Here is a 24,007-nt window from a genome sequence, read left to right as displayed (position 1 = left end):
ACTTCTGTCTTACATTTGTGCATTTGATATCTGTTTCCTAAGTGAAGGACTTTGTGCTTGTCTCTGTGAAATATCACTGTTATCTTCAGCCCATTTAACTAAGATCATGTTGAATTTTATGTCCACAAAACATTAGCTATTCATTTTAATATTGTGTCATCTGCAAATCTGGTAAATACTCTCTCTGCTTTTCATCCAAGTCATTAATAAAAACATTGAAGAGTAGTTGGGCAGTGGGGTGGGACTGTTGACACAGGGCAGGCCTGCCAGGAGCCTGGCAGCCAGGGATACAGTGGTGAGGGGCAGAGGCGAGCCCAGTGGAGGGAAGGCGAAGAAGATGATGGTCAGTGGGGGCAGCAGCGAATAGGTGGCAACATCTTCATCTTGGCCATGCTGTGCAGAGCAGCTGAAAGGGCAGAGATTGGGGGGGGATGGGGGGGAGTTGAACTGGAGGCAGTTTGTGCAGGGCAGGAGAAGTGCGACGTCCTCGCCTGATGACTGCACAGTCCTCGCTTAACCACTGCAACCAGGACTGCTGGAACTGCCGTTGCTAAGCAGCACACTCACATGTTTTGCTTAACAACCGCTTCTCTTAGCAACAGAAATGCTGGTCCCAAATAGGTTGTTAAGCAAGGATTACCTGTAATGGGACTTGTGCCCTTTAATGTTTTTCTGTGTCTCCTACAAACAGATCTGAAACTTGGGGCTTCAGAGTAGCTGTGATTATCTACGGCTGTGTCATTTGGGAAACACGAGGTGACAACACACCAAAATAAATCGATCGTATGTTATGTTTTGGGGATTAAGGTTGCCACCATAATGTATGGTAGTGAGAAGGGCTCAGACCAAAGGCTTGGCAATAGATTTAGATTTATGCAAGTTTTTTTTTCATACAAGCACTGAACACAGGATGCAGCGCTCAACCTCAGTGAATCTCCCGCCTGCTCCATTCTGCTAATGGAAAAGCAGCCGGCAATTCTCCATTGTGTTTGAAGAGGGTTGTTATATTTGGACAGCCAAACTCTGTCCAAATATAGAGTTTTCAGTCCAACTACAGTAGTCCACGTTTTGGACAGTTCCTGCCGGTCCAACCAGCATCACCTTAGTCTGCTGCTCAGGATGATGAGCGATTCAGAAATAGCAAGATACAATCTAATGCACAGATAGACGCACTGAAAGGGCATGAACCGGGCCTTCTATTAGTTTTGGGGGTAGCGGGAAGCGTAAAACGCTTCAATTGGTCTAAGAAAAGTAATTGTCAGAATCTGCGTTTTCGATTCTTCTTTCCCTGATGCATGTGGCTTTTCTCCAGTAAACTACATTTTACTGGAGAAAAATACATTTTATCCGTGGTCCTTTATAAAGATCCTTTATTTTTAATACCCAGTTACAGGTATTCTACACTGTAAATTATTTCTGTTGGCTCCACAAATCATCAACGGGGTGATTTGATTTTTTAAAAAAGTTTCTGATATGAAAGCGGAGGTTGGCTTCCGGGCGCTTCAGATTTTTTTCCGCCATCCGCCTTGCTTAACTTTACGAAGGCAAGCACGCAGCGCCTCTTCTTTTAGGATCCGCCGGATTGCTTCCGGTGATGGAGTCAAAGGTTAACCGGAAGTTGGGTTAGCAAGATGGCGATGGGGAGGGATCGCGCTATGGCAAGGGAGAAAACGGAAGCGGCGGTTGTGGCCGCCGCTGCCTTTTCCGAAGAGGAAGAAAGCGACGAGGCTCCAGAGGAGGTGACCTTCGAGAAGGCGCGGGAGATCGCTGCGGAGGGGCGCCGGCTGGCGGGGGAGCGTGCCCGCAGGTAACACAAGACCTCCGCCCTCCGTGGCGAGAACCAGCGCGGCGCGCCAGGGGCAGAGAGCGACGGCGGCCTTGGAGCGGCCTGGCTGATACCTCACCGCCCCGCCCCGCCCCGCCCCGCCCATTGCATGCACTCCTGAGAGCGCTGCTCCGGCACAGTAAGGCAGGGAAGCAAAAAGCAAGCCGAGGTAGCAGGACGTTGCATTTAAAGTAACTGCGGCGGGTCGTTTTCGGGAGTAGCCCCTTGTCCGATATTGTAAACGCTATCTTTTCTGGCCAAACTTTCAGAAGGAATTTCGCTGCCCTACCTCCACTCGCCATTGTCTTTAGCCCGATTATTTATTTAAGCAATTTATAAAGTTGAGCCTCTTAACATTTGTGACTCTGGACAGTGATTATGCTCATTGCAAGGATACAGGTTTTGACCAAAGTGACACATCCCAGGAGCCAATTAAAAGAAAACCTCCCTTAGTTAGGCCAGTCTGTACCTAGCAAGCACTTTGTGAAAGCATTCGGCTTTGATTGTGGAGCAAATGCATATTGTTTCTTTTCCTATCTATGGCTTATTTTGCTTTCTTAGAGAAAAGGCCATATTGAAAGAAAAGAGACGACATAGAGAAGAACTATTTAAGGAACAAAAGGTAATTTTGCACCTCACTTTTATTATTCTTTAGATTGTTTTATATGCTAAATGTTCTTTTTCCAGAATATGTATCAAAATATACTCATCATGCTTTGTTAAACATAAAAAGGTTAATATAGACATGTTTATACTTTACCTGGTGTGAGGAAAATATATCTTTGGGTGAAAGAAGCAAGTTTTTAGAGGCCTCAAACGAATGGGATCGCCTTAATAAAATTGAAACATAAAGGAACGTGCAGCATCCTTGAAGCTGGTGTGAACAAGGCTGATTGTAAACTCCTTATCACAAACATCCCCATAGCAACGTAAGGGGGGATGCTTTCTTCCTGGCAGTTGGCACCTTGAACCAATTTGTTTCTTCCTCTCTGACACTATTGCTTTCCTTATAAATAGCAGTTGTTCTGTCCTTCTAGATAGCAGACAAGAACAGGGGCAGAGAGTAACTTGAGAAGTATTGCTCATTTAGGTGTGCCTGCATCATCATGAATATGTATGTGTATGTGTTCTTTTCCCTTCCCCTTCTTGAAGAACTGTATAAATATCAGGGCATCCATTTTGCCTATAGGGGAGTGTCTCCCACTAACCTTTGGTGGGGTTCCCCTCCAGTGCGTACTGTCTAATAAACACTGCCATGAAGCCTTGATTATTTTGCATTTGTGACTTGCCTTTTGATTCCACACTGGGAATAAACTCCATTACAGTCCATATAGTATTTCACTGTAAGTTTGTCTATGTATCCAGCCTCCTGATTTTGAGAGAATTTATAACAGCATGCAGAAATTATTAAACAAGGATTTGTCTTAGTGAAAAGCTACTAGCACTGGGACATAAATCTTGCATTGTGTCTCCAGTAAGTGTTCCATCTACCACTTTAAAGTAGCCTTTCTTAATGTGTCCTCCAAGTGAGTTGGACTTGATAGAGGATGATATGAGTTTTTTTCAGCATATCCAAAGAGAACCAGATTGGGCAAGGCCCTTTTAAGCAGTGAAAATCACAAAGGAATATGCACTGGGTGCAATAAATGATACAGAAATAAACTATTCTTAGGGATGCCCACATTATTTCCCAGCATGAAAACCATTTCTGTTCTCAGGACATGTGGCAGCTTGCAAAAGTAAACTTAGTGCTCTTATTACAGAATCAAAGCAGGTAATTCTGGGACATTAACAAGCAACTTATCATACAGAAGTTCTTGCTCTCTGGTTGTTTGATTATAACGCGTGATTTGCAGTCTGGTATCCTCCAGTTGTTTTGACAACTCTAAGTCAAGATTTTCTGCCAGCATCACAAGTGATCAGGGATTTTGGGAGTTGTAGGTGGGAACATCTGGAGGGCACTGTGCTTCCTACCCATTTCAATATGTGTTTAAGTATTACATTATTGTTGTAATGTAGTTATATTTTCATACTTAGATTTGCTGCCTAAAATTGACTAGGTCTACGGTTTATAACTAATAAAAAAAAATGACTAAGTTACTGACTAGTAGTATTAACTGGAAAAATTGTATCTTCTAAGAAAAGAAAGCTGCTTCCTGAAAATTTGTTGGAGGAGTTGGCATCCACACAGAATAGGTAAGCAAATATGTTCTGGACTACAAATGACTGTTCCAAATTTTGACCTACATTTTATCTTTGTCTGAAGTCCTGAGAAAGTGGTTAATTCCATCATGTCCCTCAGTCTTTTCTCTAAATAACAGAATGCTTACCAAATTGTATCAGAAGGCATTTGTAAAACCAAAAACAAGTTGTGGTCTGAGAGGAATAGGGTGAAGTCTTCTATTGTTAATGAGTCAAGTACTTGTCTATTTTTGTGCCTAGCTAAAAGAGAGCTAAATTATTTCCTCCTGTTCAAAAATTTCTCTGTCAGTTTCTGAGAAGAAAGTATATGGGGAATTTACAATCTGTCAACATAATTAAATTAATGTTATAAATTTAATTAGCTCAGTATTGATGTAGTTTTGCTGCATATGTGAATAACTATTAATAGATTTATCATGAAATGTCTTCCTAAATGTTGTGCAACTTTCTTCTATTAGCACCAATCAGACATCTGATGTACTTGAGCAAGGTATGTACAAAAGTCTGCTCATTATACATTACCTTTACTGTTCTTTATCATATTGTGAACATAGTATAAACAACGTATGGCTTGAGATCTACATTTAGTCTTGTATGACAGGCTAAGTGTCAAATGGGAAAAATGAGTGGGGCCATATGAAAAAAAAATATAAATTAATATTTAATACATTAAATAGGTGAATATATAAAATACTCTGCTTCTGATAATGGCCATTCAGGTGCTTCTGAGAGGTCTAGAAGAATGATGTGAAAGCCTTAGTAGATAAGACAGTATCCTACATTAAAAAAATTATCACTGTTGCCTAGTATTGATCAGTAAATACTTCTATGTACTTTTTAAAAAGTTAGCATTTTTGTAATCCCAGCCTTTTCAGATAACTATAAACCGTTCCAAGTGGATTGTTAATAATAGTTTGCAGTGAGAAATATAGAACATCATATAAACCTTAAGTCTAAGTTAGCAAAGAGCTGTTTCCATCCATGAGCAAGTACAAGTGGAGGACTCTGGTTTTATCTTCATAGAAATCAGAGGACAAAGCTCTGAACAAAACTAAAAACATTTTTTTTTTGTTTCTTCTGGGTGAACTAAGCAAAGTTGTGCATCATAGGTCATACTAAGATCAGCTAACCACCAAGTATAATAACCGTATCTGCCTGCAAATAGTACAAGTGATTGTACTCAGTGCTGAGCCAGCTTAATGGTTTGCCCAGTTGTCTAAACAATATATTATTAATAAATAATAAAAAGACATCATAGGGATTTTTCCCAAGTGGCTTGTCAAATTTCTCAATAGCTTCCCATCAAAATTCAGGCTTATAAAGGATTTATATAAAACCTTTGAGGTTTATGCATGCAGACTAATGCTTACTTGCCATATTTATTGTTTCAAAATTCACATTTAGATTGGGTCTAGAACTGTAACTTTCTGTTAACAAAAGTCATCAGCTTCTTTCATACATTCATTAGCAATAGTTTCTAGGATCCCATTTAAAATGAGTTGAAAAAATGTGTGTTAGTCTTTCATATGGCCTTTAATATCAAGAACATGTATTGATTTATAGATCAGAATGTTGAAGATGAAGTTGAAAATCATGAAGATTCAGAAAAACACAGTGAAGAAGAAATATTGGCAACCAGGTATGGCTTAGATTAGCCTTCCCAGTCTGGGTACCCTCTGGATCTGTAGACCAACTCCCTGAATTTTTTGGCCAGCATGATGATAATTCTGGGAGCTTGAATTCCATACTTACGAGGGCCCCAGGTTTAGGAAGTCTGGCTTAGTTCTTATTTAGTATGATGAACTAAATTATTACAGTAATTTCAAGAAAATATCATTGTTTCACATCTTTGCAAAATCTGATTTGCTTACTGTTCCCCTTACGTGGTTATAAAATATGAAATTTATTCTCAAATAAAAAGAGCGTTCTCACTTTGGCAGTTGTAGGTGTACTTCTCTCCCAAAGGTTCAAGAAATCACTTAGATGTGCTGTACTTTCATAATGTTCCAATTTAAATTATTTTAAGAAGAGAGGGCATAGTTAGTTAAAAAGGAAGTCACTCTTACAGCACTTTTTAGAAATATTTTTTTGTTTTAGCTTCAAATTCTATAGCTGTAGTTGATGTGGTACATGCTGAAGAAACATGTATTATGGATGGTGAGGCTTTGCAGTGATCTAGAATAATTCTTAAATGTTGTAAGAAGCACATGAGGTTTGCCATTGCACATTCATTGTTTCAAGCAGATTTTTGCAGTTGTTTAGACCTGAAAGTGCCAATATCAGTGGCCTCAAATGTACAGTTCAAACTGAAGTACCAGTTGTACATGAAAGGCAAACTATGTAAGTGGCAACCACTTTATGTAAGCTAAATATTTGAAACAACACAACTGTTGATAAGCTTGAATTCAGTAATAGCGTTCATGCTGTGATTAGGTAATTCTTCAAATTAAACTGCTTAATCTGAGCCTAAATGAACCATATCTACCTACCTACTTACCTATCTTTTAATTTTATGTAAACCTGCCCCAAAGTCTGGGAAATTGAACAGCCCTGCCCAAAGTCTTGAAAGTGAGGGAGTATATGCATGTAAATACATGAATAATGGAAATATATTTAGACAAGAGATACTTTGTTTGCATATGTTATTGCTTTATTTGGTCAAATTAAGAAAATGTTGGCTAAAATATTAGGAATATAGTTTTGCTTCAGTAAAATGAAGTAGAAAACCAAGGTAGTAAATATGTTAACTATTTCTTTATCATTAGATGTCCCAAAAATTATATGGCTGTACGGTTAAAAGACCAAGACTTAACTAGTCAACGGCAGCAGGAAGCCAAAGACTTTATACAAAGACAGCTTTATGGAGCAAGCTGCAATCGAACTACTGGTAAGGGAGTTTTGCATAATGAACTTATAAAATACATTGATTCAACAATAAATATAATTCAGTTAAAATGCTCTTGTTATTCCAGCAAACCAGTATTTTTCTGTTGAAAACAAGAAGAATGCAGTTAAAAAAGCTGCGATCCAGTTTGTGAATAAATCTTGGGGTAAGATGATATTCTTTTGTCTTATAGCAACAATTTAAAACAGCTATTGTAGTGGTATTGACTTCAGTATTTTAAGGTCAGGCTTGGCATTGGATGACCCTTTTTCTTTTAAATGAGAAACATATACTAAAAGTGAAAATCTTGTCCAAAATAACTGCTCTAGTCATTTTGAAGGACTTTCATCAAAATGGTAGCTTTCCTACATGATCCCGCATATGAAAAAAACAAATATGGTCAAATGTAACAAAAGCACAAGTAGCTAAAGATGTTTGTAACATCTCATCATTTATACCCATGGGATATAATTATGGAGCTTGGGTGTGAAATTGGGTGATAAATCTGTCCATGAAATTTAAGAAGGTAAGTAGCTGTTTAAATGTCTTAGTATTCAAAGCACCTTTGGTTTTGAACAAATACATATAACAGCACATATAGTCAACCTTAGTTCATTTTAAAAAAGCAAACAGGGTCAGATCTGGTAGTAGTTGGATGTGAGACCATCAAGAGATTCCAGGACTATAGGCTACAGTGGAAAATTAAAGAAAAAAAAATCCCAGAAGGTAGCAGATGTCAAACTGCTTCAGTATTTTTGCCAGGAAAGCTAAATAGATATGTTCATATCATGCTGAGAATTTGAGAATTGTAGTTTATATATAAGGCCATTGAATTGGTGAATGGTACGAGACTTGAGTGAAAAACTTTCTAGTTTGTAATCCCTGTAAAGGCTTCCCAGAAACAATAGGCATTTTTGTGTTTATCCCTGTAAGATTGGAGAGTGAGTTCTTATATTAGTGATTGCTTGTCTTTATATCAGAGCTTTGATACTGGATGAGGAAAAGAGAGGCAAGGTGCTTTGTTTCTTTGGGCCACCAAATCCATAATGTTACAGAAAGGTGTTTATCCCTGTTATATAGCTGGTACAAAAAAAATCTGATCAATAGGCTAAAAGAAAACAATCCCAGACCCCAGAGATGGAAGGAAGACTACTTTTCTTTCTGCCTGATTACCATAAAGTGAGCAGGCTCCATGATGGCAGTTCCAAGCAGATTGTTTAAGAGTACTCTATATGCTGTATAGCTCATAGTTTTAATAGATTCTGTTAAGATGAATGGAGGGGTGTGTGGAAGGTGTGTTCTTAAATGGGGTTGCTCAAGCAGGGGCAAATCTGAGCTTTTATGGAACCTACAGCAGCAGCAACTGTTGGTTAAAACCCTTCAGTCTGACATTCCTGGCTTTAATATTGTTGACTTCTTAAAGTGTTTTCAACTAATTGTCTGTTTTCTTGTTTCTAGGTAAAGTGAAAAAACAAAAAGCTAATCGATTTACAAAACATTGGGTATCTTCAAAAATAATTCCCTGAAATATTTTAATATTGTTTATGTACATCACTGCAAAATGTCTTGCATCCGAATTATATAATGCTGTCCTCACTGTTGTTTTATACATTGTTAACATTTTTATGATTTGTGTGTTTTTATGTTATATATTTAAGGAGAATTAAAAGATACAACCTTCTGGAAAATACTTAAGGTCTTGCAATGGTATGTTCCAACTAAATGTAGTTTTAGTTCTGTTCTTTGAACTCAGTTGAATTAAATTTTTGGTTGAATGAGAGATGAGTTTCTTAAATACTGTTGATACTTTTTTTACTAAAATGCTTAAGATTGCTTCTCCCTCATCTGTAAAATGACTTACAGCTGTACCCAAGACAGTACATTCCAATGAGTCTGACAGACTATATCTTGAAGTAATTTGTATATAGGATGGCAACTGTGGGAAATATTAAATAAAACATCTAATCTAGTTTGCATGAAAATAATTCCCATGGAATCAGTAAATGTTCCAACCATGTAGTCTGTTCTGTTCCCATAACCGCCATCCAGTGCCTGTGGGAAACTGCGAGCAAAATGCGAGTCAGTAGGAATGCCCAATTCATTAACTGCCTATCCCTAGCGCACTTACTAGGGTAAGAGGCATAGTCAAATAGTCCAATGTAAGAAGTCAGCAGAGTATACTTACAATGGACAATAGTAGTCATAATCCACTCCATAGTCTCTTCAAGATTCAATACCAGCAGCAAAGCAGGTCCAAAGGATTTACAGAAAGCTGTACCAGGGCTAAAGTCAGATTGTTCAGGAAAGTTATTTTGTGTTTTGACTCCTCCGTAGTCAAACAGTCCATAGGAGTATTTTAAACTCCTAAAGAAGTTTAAATATTGGAAGCTCCTGTTCTCGATCTGAATGAACTTTATATTGATCAGAACTAACTACAGAAACTGAGCTACTCAGGAGCAAACACCCAGTACTCCTAAGCAGACTACTATTCCTAAAGTGTTCTTCCAAATAATTGGGCCTTTGTTTTTCTGCCCTTTGTCTCTTGGTGCAGTAGTGCCACAGTTCTTGCAGCCCAGGTCTATGTATCTTGATCAGAATCCTGGTTAGAGAGTCAGGTAATGGAAGGTGGTTCCACTAAGATCTCAATATTATTCCCTGGCATCACTGGATTAGATTACTTGGCTCTTTACTCAAATTCTGTTCTCCCTGTTCCTCAAAGAATTCATCCAAAGAAAGTTGTTCAGGATAACAACTGATATTAAGAGACACACTTGATTATGTGCCATCAAGTCACTGCTGACTCTTAGCAACCAGATAGTTTTTCTCCATGATAATCTGTCCCTATCTTCCAACAGTGGTACACTCATAGCCAGTGTATTTGAGTCTTCTCTTCCACCTTTCCCAGTATTAGAGCCTTCTCCAGAGAGCTATGTCTTATGTCCAAAGTAGGATAATTGGAGCCTGGTCATTTGTGCCTTGAGTGAGAATTCTGGGTTGATTTGTTTGATGATCCATTTTTGTTTTCTTGGCTGTCCACAGTATTCTCAGGAGTCTTTAACACCAAAGTTCAAAAGCATCAATACTCTTCCTATCCTACTTCTTCAAAGTCCAAAGTCACACAATTAGGAAGATAATATAATTTGATTACTTCCCCCTTTGAATTTGGAGATTCAGTGGATTGCCTTTGCAGAGGTTGAAACATTGTAATTTTACATCTATAGGAGCTGTTCCAGAAATTGTGGTTGTTGGTGGCAGAGAGAAGACATCTATAGTTCTGTTTATTCATTTGCCAGAATGACTGAAAAGCTTGAAGTGGGGAGAGAACTGGACCACGCGCAGTCCTGTCCCTTCTGACCTTCATGCATGTAGCAGGAGATCTGAAGAGGAGAATGTACTCACCTTAATTTCATTTGTGTCCACGATCATGAAGGGCTATACTTGACTTGTTTTAGGAGCTGACTTCCAGCCGAAAAAGAAAGCAGCAGACTCCAAGTTTGAAGGAGAAATGAAAGCAAAGGGAAAATTTACAAAACAAATTAAACAAAAATCGGAGGTACGGCAGGATAAAGCTATTAAGGAGTACAAGGTAGCCGAACACTCTAGGACTGCAGTGGCTTCCAGACAGCCAAAGTTGACTGACTGGGTCCAGCAGACACCATCGATATGTAAGTCTCCTTCCTTTGATTTTACGTCGACCCCCGAGGAATTTCGCACTAAGTATTGTTTGATGTCAGACTGTGAGTCAGAGGAGCTTCCTGGAGAAGAGCTTCCTAATGGAATTAGAGAGGCAAGCTTAAGCAACTTAAAAGTGGACTTAGCTTTGGTCGCAAAAAATTGTCTCCTGACTGCTAAAACTGTAATAACAATTTTTGAAGAGTTGAGGGAAGTCAAACAGGAATTAGAGGAGCTCAAAGCTTTAATTACTAAGCAGTTTACTACACCTTTAGGGGTAGCTAAAATGGCAACTTTAAATATAAACAAGACACCAACTACAGGTCCAAACATCTCGTGTGTTAGTGAAGCCTACAAAGATAAAAGAAGTACAGATGAGGCGCTAATTATCCAGAGACATAAAATGGTGTTGCGGATAGCACCTAACCATCATAATGTAGGCAGATGGAGTAATAAATCGGCGGTATTGCATTCCCTCTCACAGCTTCTCTACCGTAAAGTGCATCCCAATGAGCTGACTGAAATATTTTGGCTACCGAGGTGGCAAGGGTATTTTAGAGTGATGGTGATTTTTAACCACCCTGCATTCCCCTCAATGATACTGCAACACAAACATCGATTTGAAAGTTTCCAAATCTTTCCACAACGTGTTTTCTTTAATAACAACACGCAACCCCTCCTGAGTAAAGTGAGGATAGACAGGTGTGTGAATGAGGAATGTCTAAATGGCAGAGTTTGTAATGCAAAGCAGCTGCAATTAATTCATCAAAGTCTGCCTGTAACTACAAGACCAGACATTCCTAGTTGCAAGAAGTATAACAGCTCAGAAGTGGGGAAAGGGATGATACAAATAGGGACTGAAGAAAATGAACTGATACAACAATTTGGCATATTACCAGAAGAGGAACAGCAAGTAATACTATGCAAATTAGACACAGTGAAAGCAAAGTTAACATCAGTAATGGCAACTACTAATTCCATTGACTCTTTACTGCCTCTTAGTGGCACTTTGGCGGATGTGACAGCAAGCTCACCAATTGGAAATAATGTGGAGCCGAAAAACAAAAAAAGGAGGCGTTCCAGCCCCACTTCCAATTTGATGGCATTAGGAAGCGGTGATGAGGATACTACTCCTCTGCTTACAAGGACTTTGGTCAGGAGCCAAACAAATGAGGATGAGGTTCACCAATTTCTCTCTAATGAAACGAAGAGACAATTAATAGAAGTGGCAGCTTCAACAGCATTGTGTGCTGTGGGTGGTGCTATGTGCCATAACGAAAAGGAGGATGGAACGAAGGAAATACAATGTACCTTGAGGGCTCCGGAGGATAGAGTGCCATTGGCCCCGCATCAAATTGTTATCACGGCAGAGGTTAATACAGTGGCAGGTGCTTCACAGTTGCCGGATTTACATTCACAACCAGAGTTGATAATGTCTGAGGCAGGTAGTATGGATTTGACCAAGGCATCTGACTTTGCAGCGGAATCAAGTCCAAATCAGTCACTCCTCGAGGTTACATGATATGGCCCAGAATGATTGACTATCTACTAATTTCGAGATTATCCCTCCTCTGTTTATTCATTTTATTACCTGGAATGTAGCAGGATGGCACTGTAATAATAACCAATTAGAAAGTGACCAGTTTTTAGCTAAATTTCATGTGATAGCCATCCAGGAATCCTGGGTAGTGCAAGAAGATCATCCTATTGTATTGCCAGGATTTCATTCCTGGCACCAGCCAGCCCGCAGGAGGGCTTTTAGAGGTAGGGCTGTAGGAGGTCTTTCACTGTTGGTAAATGCTGAACTGGGGTGGAAGGGTAGAAAGATTTTGCTAGATCCAGAGGTACAGTATCTGTTACCAATTCATATTTCATTTAAGGGTCTGGATCTGCTTATATTGAACGTATATTTGAATCCTAAAATGGGAGAATGGTTTGAATTAGGACTTAAGATTTTGGAACTGAAGAATAGATATCCAAAGGCGCTGATAATCATGTTAGGGGATACTAATGCACGAGTGGGACCTTCCCTGGATAAGTTTGTACAGTTGGGTATTATCCCCAGCGGGTACTTATTTAATCAATTTACTTGGGAGTCAAATGATCCCAGGGAGAATAGGGCCGGGGAGCATCTGATTTCACTCATATATGAGAATGACATGCAAATTCTAAGTAGCAATAGTGATTTCAAATACCCAATAACTTATCACGGAGGACGGGCCTGTTCATCCATTGATTATATATGTGCATCGACCCCACTGGTAGCTTTAGCCTCTGACATAGAAACTTATTTGAGATGTGACAGTGACCACCAACCAGTATCGGTTAGGTTACGTCTCCCTTCAGATCTTCGCTCAAGAGCTCCAGTAGAACAGGAAATAGTTAATAATACAACTATCCACCAGGAAAGAAGGTTAGCTTGGAGGTTGGTGGATGTGAAAAAGATAGAGGCACTAATACATTCCCAGGAGTTTACGGCTAAAGCTGACAATGTGAGAGGGCAGAGCCCAGAGGAACTCCCCTATTGAAGATTATAACTGGATTTGTGGGCGACTTAAACAATTGTTGGTGACTGCTCTGCCTCTTAGAGAAAGAGTTTGGGTAAGAGAAAGATGGTTTGACCAAGAGTGTTTGGTGTGTAAAACACAATTGAGAAGACTTTTGAGAAGATTTCTTCTCTCTCCCTCCTATCAAAACCACATGTCCTTCATTGATCAGAGAAGGAAATATAAGTTACTATTAAAAAAGAAAAAGAGGGAGCATACAATTAAATTCTGGGCTAGATTAGAAAAAGCAGCAAAGGGCCCTTCCGTGGTTTTATTCTGGCAGGATATAACAAAAATTTTAAAAGATAGAAAAACAGTGCTAGACGTACATATCCCTGCAGAAAATTGGGAATCTTATTTCAGGGCAATTTTTAATGATGGTCCTGGTATGAGGGTATCCGGACAATCTGTATGGGAGAAAGATTTGAGGGATTCCCTGTATTGGCCCCTGGTTTTGGCCCTGGAAACTAATCAACTAATTACAGCATTAAAAAATGGACGTGCTCCAGGGCAGGATTGTGTGCCTGCTGAGCTTCTCAAGCATAACACTGATTGGTGGGCTCCTGTGTTAGCGGGCTTATTTACTTATATAGATAGGACAGGAGTTATTCCAATGGGGTGGAAACTCTCTCTAATTGTACCTATATATAAAAAAGGCAACAGGGATGACCCATGTAACTATAGGGCAATTAGTCTGATTGATATCATAGCTAAACTATACGCCAAACACCTGCTCAATAAATTAGAGCAGTGGGTCATGGAAAATGACATCCTCCCAGAAGAACAATCAGGATTTCGGGCAGGAAGGTCAGTTATGGATAATTGTTTTATTTTAGCCCACTTAGTTAAGAAATATAAGGATAGGAAGAAATCACTCTTTGTGGCCTTTATTGATTTAAAGTCAGCTTTTGACTCAATCAGTAGACAGATTCTATGGAATAAGCTGAAAAGGTTGAGTGTAGAACCCAGACTTTGCGCTCTCATAAGGGCATTATACACGGATACACAGTTGAAAGTCCGTGTGGGGCGATCAGGAGCCACAACCCGCCCCATCCCAGCCAATAAAGGTGTAAGGCAAGGTTGCATTTTGGCACCCACATTATTTAATGTTTACTTAAGTGATCTCCCAAAGGTGTTTGCTCAGACAAGTTTTCATAGACCAAAAGTAAGAAATAGGTCCATAAACATGTTGATGTATGCCGATGATTCGGTTCTAATGTCATTTTCTCAGATTGGTTTAAGGAGACAACTAAAAGCTCTATTGGAATACTGCAATGTAAATGACCTTACTATAAACAATGCTAAATCAAAGGTAATGGTTTTTGGCTCACAAAAGAAACAATATCGTTGGCACATAGATGGTCGCCCAGTAGACCAGGTATCTTCCTTCGTTTATCTGGGCTTGACTTTTTCGGTAAATGGCAGTTGGAAAAACCAGATGAAGACAGCTGCGCAGAAAACTGCACAACGTATAGCAGCGTTGTATAAACTTATGTCTTATTCAATTCCAACAACAACACTTCCAGTGCTTAGGGTATATAAAGCCAAGATCATCCCATTGTTAACCTATGGAGCTGAAATTTGGGGTTCTTTGGTAACCCCGTCCTTAGAAATACCACAAAACAAATTTTTAAGAAGAATTCTTCTGGTTGGACCAACGGTTCCAGCCAGCGCCATTAGGGCAGAAACAGGTATTTTCCCATTAAGTGTATCTGCCCTATTAAAAGTAGTAAAATATTGGAGACGATTGATTGAGATGGAGGAGTTTAGACTGCCAAAACAATGCTTTTTAGAACAATTGTCAGCTCCCGAGATCACCAATTGGGTTGGACTTTTGTATAAAGCTACAACAACTATGGGCCTCTCCCCCCTTTTACTTCAACCCTTGGAGACCAGGCAGTTAAAATCATTAGACAAAGAGCACAAGATATTAGTGCTCAACAAGATATTGAAATCTTATCTGCTATGAAGTCGGTTGGCTTAGCCAGAAATAAGACTATTTTTGATATAGAAAAGTATTTGACAGTCCCAACTCCCTTAATGTATCGCAAAATCTTTACACGATTAAGATTTAACCAGCTGGAAACTTAGGAAGTAATGGGCCGGTACGCAGGCATACCACATCAGGAGAGACTTTGTTTTTGTGGTAAAAGTAGAGTGGAAAATTTAGTCCATATAATCTTTGAATGTCATCTGTATGAACAAATAAGACAGAAGTATATAAAGCAGTATATTACAGTTAGACCTTATATATCCTGCGATTTTATATTGGACCGATTATTGTCAGGCTACAATCAACATGTGGTTAGGAGTATCACTAAGTTCATTAATAAGGCGATAAAAATTAGAGAGGAATTTAGAGCAACCAATGTCATAAATTGTAAAGATGACGAACTGAGTTAAGACAGTTCCTGGTTTTATAATTATAATTTTAACTGTATATTGGATTTTATATTTAATATGGTATTAGATTGTTTTTATGAAATTGAAATGGCCAGAAGGCTAATCAATAAAGATTGATTGACTACATCTATAGGTATAACTGAGGTAGGCTGAGTGACAAAATGGGTTGTTTGATACTGATAATGACAGCAGGTCAAATTTTCACCTTGCCAGTCCTGCCTATCACAGCCTTGGGAGAGTACTGGTCCGCTATTGATGTTTCACTGTTCACTAGATTTTGTTTCGGCAATTTCACTTGGAGGCACACAGACTTACTGTGAATGAATCCTTTTCATTCTACTGTATAAATAGAACTGACATTGTATGTTTTGCTGTTAAATTATTGCAAATAGTATACTTTCTTTACACAATAGAACATTATATAGGTAAAAATAATCTTGCTCAAGTGGGGCATAATCCATAATTTTCAGAAGGAGCTAATGTTGCCCATGAGCCATGCCAACAAACCTGTCAGATCAGAAAAGCAAATAGTTAAGAGCATGGTATAGTGAGAATAAAAAGCTTACCAAACAAAAGCATCAAAAGCTGTTTATAAAGTAAGTTAGAATAGGACACTTTTTGCCCAGTCACTATAGGTTCTTTACTGGATAATTTAGAGAACATTTCCTTGCCACTGTCTTAAAAGAGATACAGGTGAACTATTTACGGATATATTCTGGTGAAAGCATAAAGCTTTCCTTGCTTAACATTACCCGAAGGAACTACTATCCCCACTATTTTCATTCCCTTCGGCCAAAGGACATGCATTTTGATTCTTTCCTACTGTACTGTAGTATAAGATCAGGTCTTCTACAACATCCAATCTTGCTACCTTCTAATATCAAATGTGAATCAAATATTAGCTCATATGCACACTCCTGCGGCATAACATGCAGAAGTACAGGATAAGTATAGGACAGGACCTATGAAAATCATATTTTGGGTATCCATTGCCTGCAAAGGTTGTTGACATTTGGTATAGATAAATGTTCTACTAACCACTCACAGAACTATTTCTGTTTTTATATCAGCTGTTTTTATATCAGCTATATACGCGTATAAAAAGCCAAAGTTAACCACAATACTTCAGTGCAGTTAATCAACTGATTTTGTTTCATCAGCCTTAGATGAGTAACATGATTTTGGTCCAGCATGTCACTTGACATAGCAATAATATTTAAAAGGCGAAAGATTTATACAATCTGAAGAGAAACCAAAGTATTTAAATATTTAAAATTAAATATTTAAATTTTTACTTACTTGAATCCAAAGTACAACACAAGCAAAAAAGTAAGGTAGCAATCCTACCATATGTAAGTATTTAATGGCTGATTAATTATGATATCACTACATTTTATTGCAATAGAGTACTCGTTTAAGCACTTTTTAAAATGCAGGGTGTACAAAGATTAAATTAAGACTGAAATTGACTAAATATTTGGTTTTTATATAAATAGGCCATAACCACACTGTGTTGACATGTAATACTGTTATAATACAACAGTTAAACAGGTGAATCTACAACATAAGTTGTTTGCAGTTAAACAGGAAACAGAGCTGAAAAGACCATGTTAAAACAAAAACCACTAGGAAACAGGTTGAGATTGTAAGTAGCAACAAACATATTCACTCAGCTCCTGAGTATTTCAAGTTTTACAGTACACATTAAAAATATTTCTTCCCATCAATACTATACAGCCAAACTGTCAGGTACATATGCAGTTTGCAAATTACATTGATTGATCTATGCAATGAGGGTGAAAGTTGGCAAATTATCCTGCTTTAAGTTTACATCACCCACATACTAACACATCCACAACATTATCTATTTTGCCCTGCCCTCCATGAAGGCAGAACTTTTTGGTTCGTTTGTAACAATTCAAAGGTTTTTCAATCTGATGTTACTGATGATATTTAACTCTGGTTAAAGATGGAAAATATCTCCTAACAGTAGTTTAGAAAATCATTTGCATCATGCTGTAAACTAGGAAGCGATGTAAAGCAACAGACCTGTCCTTAGTACATAATTTTAAAAAAATCCAAACTCCAATTGGCAGAGTTGGTCTACTTTCATGTTGAATATATGCCACATTATACACCTTGGACATCTTCATATGCATAGCTAGTGTAGATAATCTTCCACTGTGGCAAATGCACAGGATCCAATTCCTGATCGGGCCATCAGACCTAGACACTGTGAAGCCTGTCCCATTGCGAGAGCAAGAGGAGGTTGCTTTGGTAGATTGTGTGTCTCTGAAAAATTCAACAATGCACTATTTTAACTTGTTTTACTTCTCAAAAAATTATTCCACTTTTATTTCTACCCAACCCAAATAACCTACTTTTAAAATTACTGAATGGAATGTTAATAAAACTTCTGCCAATCTAACTGCTAACTAGTAATTTAATTCACTGTGCAGACCATATTAAATCATAAAATGTTAATGTCTCCAATATTTACTGAATATTATAAGCTCTTGTTAGAAAGTTCTGACATTGGTGAAAAAGTATACCCATTTGTATCCTCTCAACTACTTATTGCAAAGATGCTCTGCCTGTCACACTACCTGAATTTCAAGATGGCTTATGGAAGATACTAATTATTTTAGGTGTAATACAGCAATCCTTAGTTTCTAAGATCAGTAACTGAGAGGCCATTATATGGCAGATTTTTCTATGACCAGACTGAAAAAGTAGTAGTAGGTAGGGTGGAGTAGGGGAGAACTTGGGGGGAAAAAAGTGAAATGGCTATGTTCCCTCCACTCTCCCACCCCGGCTGCTACAAGCCTCTGGATAGAATTGCTTGTTTGTATATGATACATCATGAGTTTTATAACAAATGGCAGATTCTATGGAATACTAACATTTAGTGGCTTATGGGTGGAAAATTTGACTTATTTTTTATAGTTACACCTCTGAAAAGGTTAAGTGCTCCAATCTGTCAGTAATGAAAATGTGGATGTTTCCAGAATTTCCTTCAGTAATCAAATAATCATAATTCCTCTGTGTTTAATGTGCCTTAACAAATGTGTATAAAGAAAAAAAACTAATGGGCTTACCTAGTATTGCACTGTTGAGAACTGAACATACAGGCTCTCTCTGAATGGGGTCCAGTTGATTTCCTACTGGACTATTCCACGGATCAGAATATGCAAGTAAACTGAATGCATCCTGTTGAGAAAGAAATCTTGAATATAAGTGGCTGGACAGCCATTCATTCTAGATGCTTTAATTTAAATTGTTGCATAAAGCAGGAGATTGGACTTCATAACTTAAATGAGTCCTTCTAATTATATGATCCTATGAACTGTGTCATTATTAAATTTACATTGTTCTACCTACTTAAATAAGCTAAGGATGTCTCTTTTGAATGGTGTGTAAATATGGTTTATTTCTGTGTCTACTGATGGCTGATTTGTCTGAATGCCAAGCTTCAAGGAATTCCCTAGCGTTTTTGGATTCAGCTTGGTGTAGGGTGTTTGGTTTAGAATGCTAGGATTTAGGTTCAAATTCAAAAAAGACAATAAAAAAAACTAAGAAAGAAACAAAAAGACCAGAACACATCCACCTCAGCAGTCACCACCCAGATAAGCAGGGATTAACACCAGGCAAACAATCAAGCAGAAAACAATACCCTAATCAAGGAACTACCAAGGGAGAAAACCATACCCCCACCAAAAATGTCAGGGCAAGCTACTGTATAGAAACAGGCAGCAAACCCCACACTCACTAGCACTGATGATGTTACCCAGTTGGGTAATGAAATGTCTGCAAGCAAACAACCAAGCTCAGAGAGCACCAAGGGCTCAATATATTGTAAGTAACAAATCCAGCTGCTTTTTAGATAATACATTCTGCTATTTTTTCCTTCTATTTGACAAAGAAATACCTGTAGTTATTAGCAATGCTGCACAGATAACAAACCATTCAGGTCACAAGTGTTCACATTTTCCCTTACATCCCCTTACATGATATAAACTGAACAGCAGTAGAATCTAAACACACCATATTATTAGCAATTTCTATAGAAAAGTGACAATACATTACTTACTTTGAGCATTTTCTTGTTTGCTGTGTTTTTGCCACACTCTCTTCTTAGTTGTTCACTCATAGCTTGTAATTCTCTGCCAAAGTGAATCATTCTTTCAATGGCTGCTTGGCTACCACCACATAGTTGACGTCTTAACTGACTAGAATCCACCTCTTTAAGAATAACAGGGTAGTAATTAGATAATGATGAAAGCAATTCAGGTATGGGATCTGTTATTTATGTCTTCAATTTATATGCTACTTTTTAACATAATGACTAATGCTTATTGTGTGTCTGTCTCTATCATCTGTATATATATCATTCTATCTACCCACCCACCCACCTATCTATCACCTATCATTTATCATTTCTCTCTATCTAGCCAGCCAGCCAGCCAGCCAGCCATCTCAGACTGTTATAAAGAGTTACATGAGAACTTCCCATTAATTATATCCTCACAATGTAAGTTGGCCTGGGTGACTGGCCTAAAGTCCTTCAGAGAGTTTGAAAGTCAATTGAGGATTTGTCTGGGTCTCCCTGGTTCAAGTCCAACACCTTAACCATTATGCTATACTACCATCACAGGAAACTGCATATCACACATCAATTTAAAAATTTCAAGGGCGTAAATGCTCAGAAAAAAATTAAAAAATGTTTTTATTGCTTTTCTGAAGACACCAAGGAATAAAACCACTAAGCATTACTTTGAAAAGGAGTTCTACAAAGCTGAGATCAAGGCCAAAAATTGTGGCAATCTGAAGACCCTCTACCTCTATGGAATATACATGCCTGATATTTTGTGTGGTTTGGGGGGAGGGGAAGCGGTTAAGGAATAAAATAGCTTTCTTGACCTAACAAAGCCCCTGGTTATCAATGGAGACCAAGTGGAGTGGGTGGCCAGTTTGAAGTTTCTAGGTGTTACCATAAAGGAGGACCTGACCTGGGGCGCTCATATTGCAGCATTGGCTAAGAGGGCCCAGCAGAGATTATACTACCTGAGACTTCTCAGGAAACAACAACTGAATGAAAAACTGCTATTGACCTACCGTTGTACTATAGAGAGCATTTTAACCTACTGCACCTGTGTATGGTTTGCTAACTGCACAGTGGCAGATAGGAAAGCGCTTCAGAGGGTTACTACCACTGCCCAGAGGATCATTGGTTGCCCTCTCCCCTCTTTGGAAGAACTTTATAGTTCCCGCTGCTTTAAGAAAGCTCAAAACATTCTTAAGGATCCATCCCACCGGGACATTCTTTTTTTTTGAACTATTACCATCTGGCAGACGGTACAGGATAATAAAAACAAGGAAAAATAGGCTGAAGAATAGCTTTTATCTCAGAGCTGCAACTATATTGAACTCTACTGTATAGTGCGATATTAATGTAACATCAGGGGTTGTGCCATGGTGAATAGAATGTGAAGGATGTGTGTTTTTTACTCTATGGTTTTTATATTTATACGGTGCACTGGGGATGGCATTTAATTTCGTTGTACGAGGTACAATGACAATAAAGTTTACAAATGGTAATAACTGTATCCCATTTTAAAATCAAGTGAATCAGGCCAATTTTGAAAGTCCTTTAAACAAACAAAACCATTGCTTTTAAGCCTCTATTTGGCTTATTTCACTCCTTGTGTGACAAGTGCACACGAACGTTTTGCAGGTTGCAAATGTTCTACAATATAGTTTCTGAGTGTCTAAACATTTGTATCTCTTCACAGCCTTTTACTGTATCCCAACTCTGTTTGACAACCACTGAAAATTCAGTTGATAATCAAAGAATTATTTTCTGGTATTTCTACAAATTAGGCCATTCTGTATCTCAAATAGTAAGACAGAACATATGAAGAATTTAGAGACATCAAAACTACTAAAAACCTACCTGCACACTATATTTTGTGGACTGTAATAGTGTGTTTTCTAGAACATTTGTGGAGGGTATAGCATAATTAATTTTGTATCTTTTTATACATCTGCCATTTGCCAAGAAAAGTATGTGGCTCATGTTAACACATGCTATTCAACCCAGAAGAATCAAATGATGGTGGGAAGAAGCATGCCAAGTAGCATCAGATTAATAGGCTCAATCTGTGTCCCTATTTCAAGCACTTGCCTACTCAAAGCACAACACAAATGGAGCTTACCCCCATTTTAACAATCTGATCTCTTCAGTATTCTATAGCTTAGTTGAGCCATGAAACTGACATAGGAAAGGTATCCAACAAAAATAATCCTAATTCAAATATTTAAGAGATACTTGCTAGTTAGGTACTCAAGGAAAGATAGCCTGGTGCCCTCCAGGTGTTCTGGCCCAATTCTCATCAGTGTGAGCATGGGCAATACACACATCTGGAGGATACCTTGTTGTATCTATGAGATACACTTTGCATAAAATATTTTCATGATAATGTTAACTATATAAACTGAAACGAGTAAATGTCTCTATCATTTGGAAATCATTTCAAATAACTATAATAAAAAACACTCTTTGCAAAAGTAAATACATAAAAATATTGTTGCAGACCCATTTCTGTGTCACATTCTTCCATTTCATGATCATGTTTAGAACTACCATTTAAGAAACCATTAGATGATGTCTCTGCAACTCCATTAGAGTAGTGATCTGTTTCCATGTCTACATCATTGCTGTGAAGAAAATAATGGACAATTTTGTAGCTTTAGAATTAGATCTCATTTATAAATAATCACATTGTGATCTACAGCCTAGCTATGGCAGGATGCAACCATTATTTTACTATATATCCACAATACAATTAAACTCTGTTTTGGGCAGATGATATAGCCCATGGATAGTGAATCTAAGCTCTGTTTTGGGCAGATGATACAACTCATGGATGGGGAATCCATTCCCTCCAGACATTGCTGAACTATAGCTCCCAGCATGCTACAGAAGTTCTACCATTTCTTGACTATTTCACAACCTTAACAAAGCCTATGCTTGGGTAAGAGAGCTCCTTTCTTACCCTATGCTAGGATAAGAGAGTAGATACAGAAGATCAGACTCTCTTACATCTCAACATAATGTTAAATGCATTCTAGAAAAAAACCTTGAAAAATGATAAACTATACAAAATAGGCCCAGCTCTAAATTTTAGGGAGATCAAGCCAAGCCATGGGCCTTTTTGCTGATATCCTTCTTCCAATAATCTTTGCAATTTGCAAGTTGGCAGGCTGATAGCCTACCCATACGTGATGATGCATGACCATGATGCTTAACCTGCTAACACTGTCATCTTATGTTGCCCTTGACATACACACATGAGAACTGATACCAAGCCACTATCAACCCAATCCTCAGTGGCAGCCCATTTCTATCTCACCAGAGTGATATAGGAGTACTCGGGTAGGGGTGGACGGAACAAGGAAAAGAAAGAGTGGAATAGAGTACACTGCAGGTAGTCCTCAAGTTACAACCATTTGTTCAGCAACTGGTCAAAGTTATGGAGACTTATGACTGGTCCTCAAAGTTGCAGCTGTCTCAGCACCCCCACGGTCACATAATTGCAATCTGGGTGCTTGGCAACCCGTTTGTACATACAACCAGTTGCCAAGCACCCTGCAATCACATGATCACCATTTGCAACCTTCCCTACCAGCTTCCCCCAAGCAAAGTCAATGGGAAGCCAGCAAGGAAGGTTGCAGGTCACTGTGGTAAGTCTCCCCACTCCTGGCAGTCTTTCTTCACTCACACGCACGGTGCCTTCATTCCCCCCTTCGCTCACACACACCCCATGCTCTCTTTCCTTGGCCTTCCTGCACTTGCACACACACACCCCTCACCTTCTTTCCACAACCACCCTGCGATCACACACATACACACGTACCCTGCACCCTTTCCACAGCCTCCCTGAAATCACACACACCCCATGCTCTTTCCACAGCCTCCCTGTGATCGTGCACACACATGGCACACGTACACATATATTGTGCCCTCTTTCCACAGCCCCCATGATCACACACATGCATGCACGTACCCCTTGCCCTCTTTCCATGGCCTCCCTACAATTACACACATGCACACACACACGCACCCTGCACCCTCTTTCCACAGCCTTCCTACGATCACATGCACCCCGCGCCCTCATTTCCTGGCCTCTCAGAGCTTGCACCACACCAAGCAATTCCTCTCCCAATTTGCGCACAGCCCACACTGGGCCTCCTCTACCCCCCTACAGCACCCCTGTGCTCCTTACCTGGCACTCCCTCCACTTCCCACTTAATGACCACATGCCTTGGGTTATGAGAACCAGGACTGCCTAGACTGCCATCGCTAAGCGATATGGTCATGTGACATCACACTTTATGACTGCATCACTTAGCAACAGCAATCAGGGTCCCAATTGTAGTCATAACTCGAGGACTACCTGTAGAGCAGAACAGAAC

The 24,007-nt window shown here is 38.9% G+C and overlaps 2 protein-coding genes across 3 annotated transcripts in view; one reads left to right on the top strand and one right to left on the bottom strand.

The window, feature by feature from the left end:
- Positions 1-1,595: 1,595 nt before the first annotated feature.
- Positions 1,596-8,597, top strand: NOL7 (nucleolar protein 7). Its single transcript, XM_007443997.4, has 8 exons — positions 1,596-1,807; positions 2,387-2,447; positions 3,966-4,021; positions 4,486-4,517; positions 5,591-5,666; positions 6,793-6,914; positions 7,000-7,077; positions 8,370-8,597. The coding sequence occupies exons 1-8, from the start codon at positions 1,632-1,634 to the stop codon at positions 8,435-8,437; spliced, it is 669 nt and encodes a 222-aa protein (XP_007444059.2). The 5' UTR covers positions 1,596-1,631; the 3' UTR covers positions 8,438-8,597.
- Positions 8,598-16,877: 8,280 nt separating this feature from the next.
- RANBP9 (RAN binding protein 9) overlaps positions 16,878-24,007 on the bottom strand; it is a 48,750-nt gene continuing 41,620 nt past the window's right edge. For both annotated transcript variants that reach the window (XM_088130893.1, XM_007431746.3), the window contains 4 exons: positions 22,128-22,249; positions 19,623-19,774; positions 18,631-18,742; positions 16,878-17,824 (listed from right to left, as the gene is read on the bottom strand). In XM_088130893.1, the coding sequence (XP_087987019.1) occupies positions 17,694-17,824; positions 18,631-18,742; positions 19,623-19,774; positions 22,128-22,249 (517 nt within the window). In that variant the 3' untranslated portion in view covers positions 16,878-17,693. The remainder of the gene's footprint in view (positions 17,825-18,630; positions 18,743-19,622; positions 19,775-22,127; positions 22,250-24,007) is intronic.

The sequence above is a fragment of the Python bivittatus genome, unplaced genomic scaffold (assembly GCF_059951505.1).
Source record: "Python bivittatus isolate LINGU-HERP-01145 unplaced genomic scaffold, Pbiv_v1 ctg000840_np1212, whole genome shotgun sequence".
Taxonomy (NCBI): Eukaryota; Metazoa; Chordata; class Lepidosauria; order Squamata; family Pythonidae; genus Python; species Python bivittatus.
This window is presented reverse-complemented; position numbering and strand designations above follow the sequence as displayed.